General features: G+C 44.4%; 1 protein-coding gene across 1 annotated transcript; it reads left to right on the top strand.

The window, feature by feature from the left end:
* On the top strand, positions 1–946 carry LOC139839250 (uncharacterized). The gene is made up of 3 exons (XM_071829302.1): positions 1–6; positions 247–609; positions 683–946. The coding sequence occupies exons 1-3, from the start codon at positions 1–3 to the stop codon at positions 944–946; spliced, it is 633 nt and encodes a 210-aa protein (XP_071685403.1).
* Positions 947–1,503: the final 557 nt, after the last annotated feature.

Here is a 1,503-nt window from a genome sequence, read left to right as displayed (position 1 = left end):
ATGGAGGTAAGTGGAAACTCCTCTGCTGGTAGTGTTAGATTCATGTTGGTAGAACTAGTTGGGTTCGATAAGACCGTTCGTAATGCATAGATCTTGTTTGAGTAGACCGACCAGCTCCAGCTTGTGCATCACGCCGCAACACTCATCATTTGCATACAAGCCTGGATCCTGATGGTGCACAAGAGAGAAGTTAGGCATGCTGCTTTTCCTCGTGTGATTTATGGTCCTATGTTACAACGAGATTAGGAGAGGATTGCCAACCTAAACAACATATACAACTGCAACGACGTAGAGGCTATCCAGATGCTACAGATGAGAATAGCACCTTTCTATGCACTTGTGAAAACGTTCTGGGATAGAGGACTGCTAACTGATAGCATCCACACCTCTGTCGAAGAACAAGTCGCAATGTTTCTTCATGTCGTCGGTCATAACCAGAGGTTCAGAGTCATCCATAACACATTTAGGCGATCCACAGAAACTTTCTCTCGGTACTTCCAGCAGGTGTTGTGCACAATTGGGGAGCTGAGAGGAGAAATGATCAAGCCAACATCAATGAACACACCGACCAAGATCAAGAACAACTACAGGTGGTTCCCCTATTTCATGGTGAGTACAAAACCATGTCCTATCAGATGTGTGGTTCTGTCAGAAACATGACCGTGTGCTAATTTTTTTACAGGATTGCATTGGGGCTATTGATGGTACTCATGTCACTACAAAGGTACCAAGATTAATGTCTGCAGCATTCCGCGTGAGGAAGCACTACACCAGCCAGAACGTGCTAGCAGGTGTGGATTTCAATGTGAAGTTCACCTACGTGCTTGTTGGGTGGGAGGGTTCAGCTCATGATGCGAGCATCCTGGCCGACAGCTTGTCAAGGCCTGATGGGTTGCAAATCCCTGACGGTAAGTTCTACCTTGGAGATGCTAGATATGCATGCTGACCTGGAATTCTACCTCCCTTCAGGAAAACAAGGTACCACCTCAACGAGTTCTCTGCGAAGCACTGATGACCCACAAGTATAGGGGGTGTATCGTAGTATTTTCGATAAGTAAGAGTGTCGAACCCAACGAGGAGCAGAAGGTGTTGACAAGGAGTTTCGATGAAGGATTCACTGTAAATGCTCACAGACAAGTATTCAGGGGGTTTTGATATAGCAGATGAATAAAGTACGAGTAAGTAAAATGTGAGAGAAATAATTGTAGCGAGTGGCCCAATCCTTTTTAGCACAAAGGACAAGCCGGTTTGTTTACTTATAATGACCAAACGTTCTTGAGGACACACGGGAATTTAGTCTAGTGCTTTCGCTTCATATAGCTGATTAATCTTCATTGTTTTGATAAGTGTTGTGTGGGTGAACCTATGCTAATGCACCACCCTTCCTAGGACTAATACATACTTGTGATTATACCCCTTGCAAGCATCCGCAACTACAAAAAAGTAATTAAGATAAATCTAACCACAGCCTTAAACTCTGAGATCCTGCTATCCCTCCTGCAT

This window comes from Lolium perenne, chromosome 4 (genome assembly GCF_019359855.2).
Source record: "Lolium perenne isolate Kyuss_39 chromosome 4, Kyuss_2.0, whole genome shotgun sequence".
NCBI lineage: Eukaryota > Viridiplantae > Streptophyta > Magnoliopsida > Poales > Poaceae > Lolium > Lolium perenne.
Note: the sequence above shows the minus strand (reverse complement) of the source record. Positions and strands in the feature narration are given on the sequence as shown.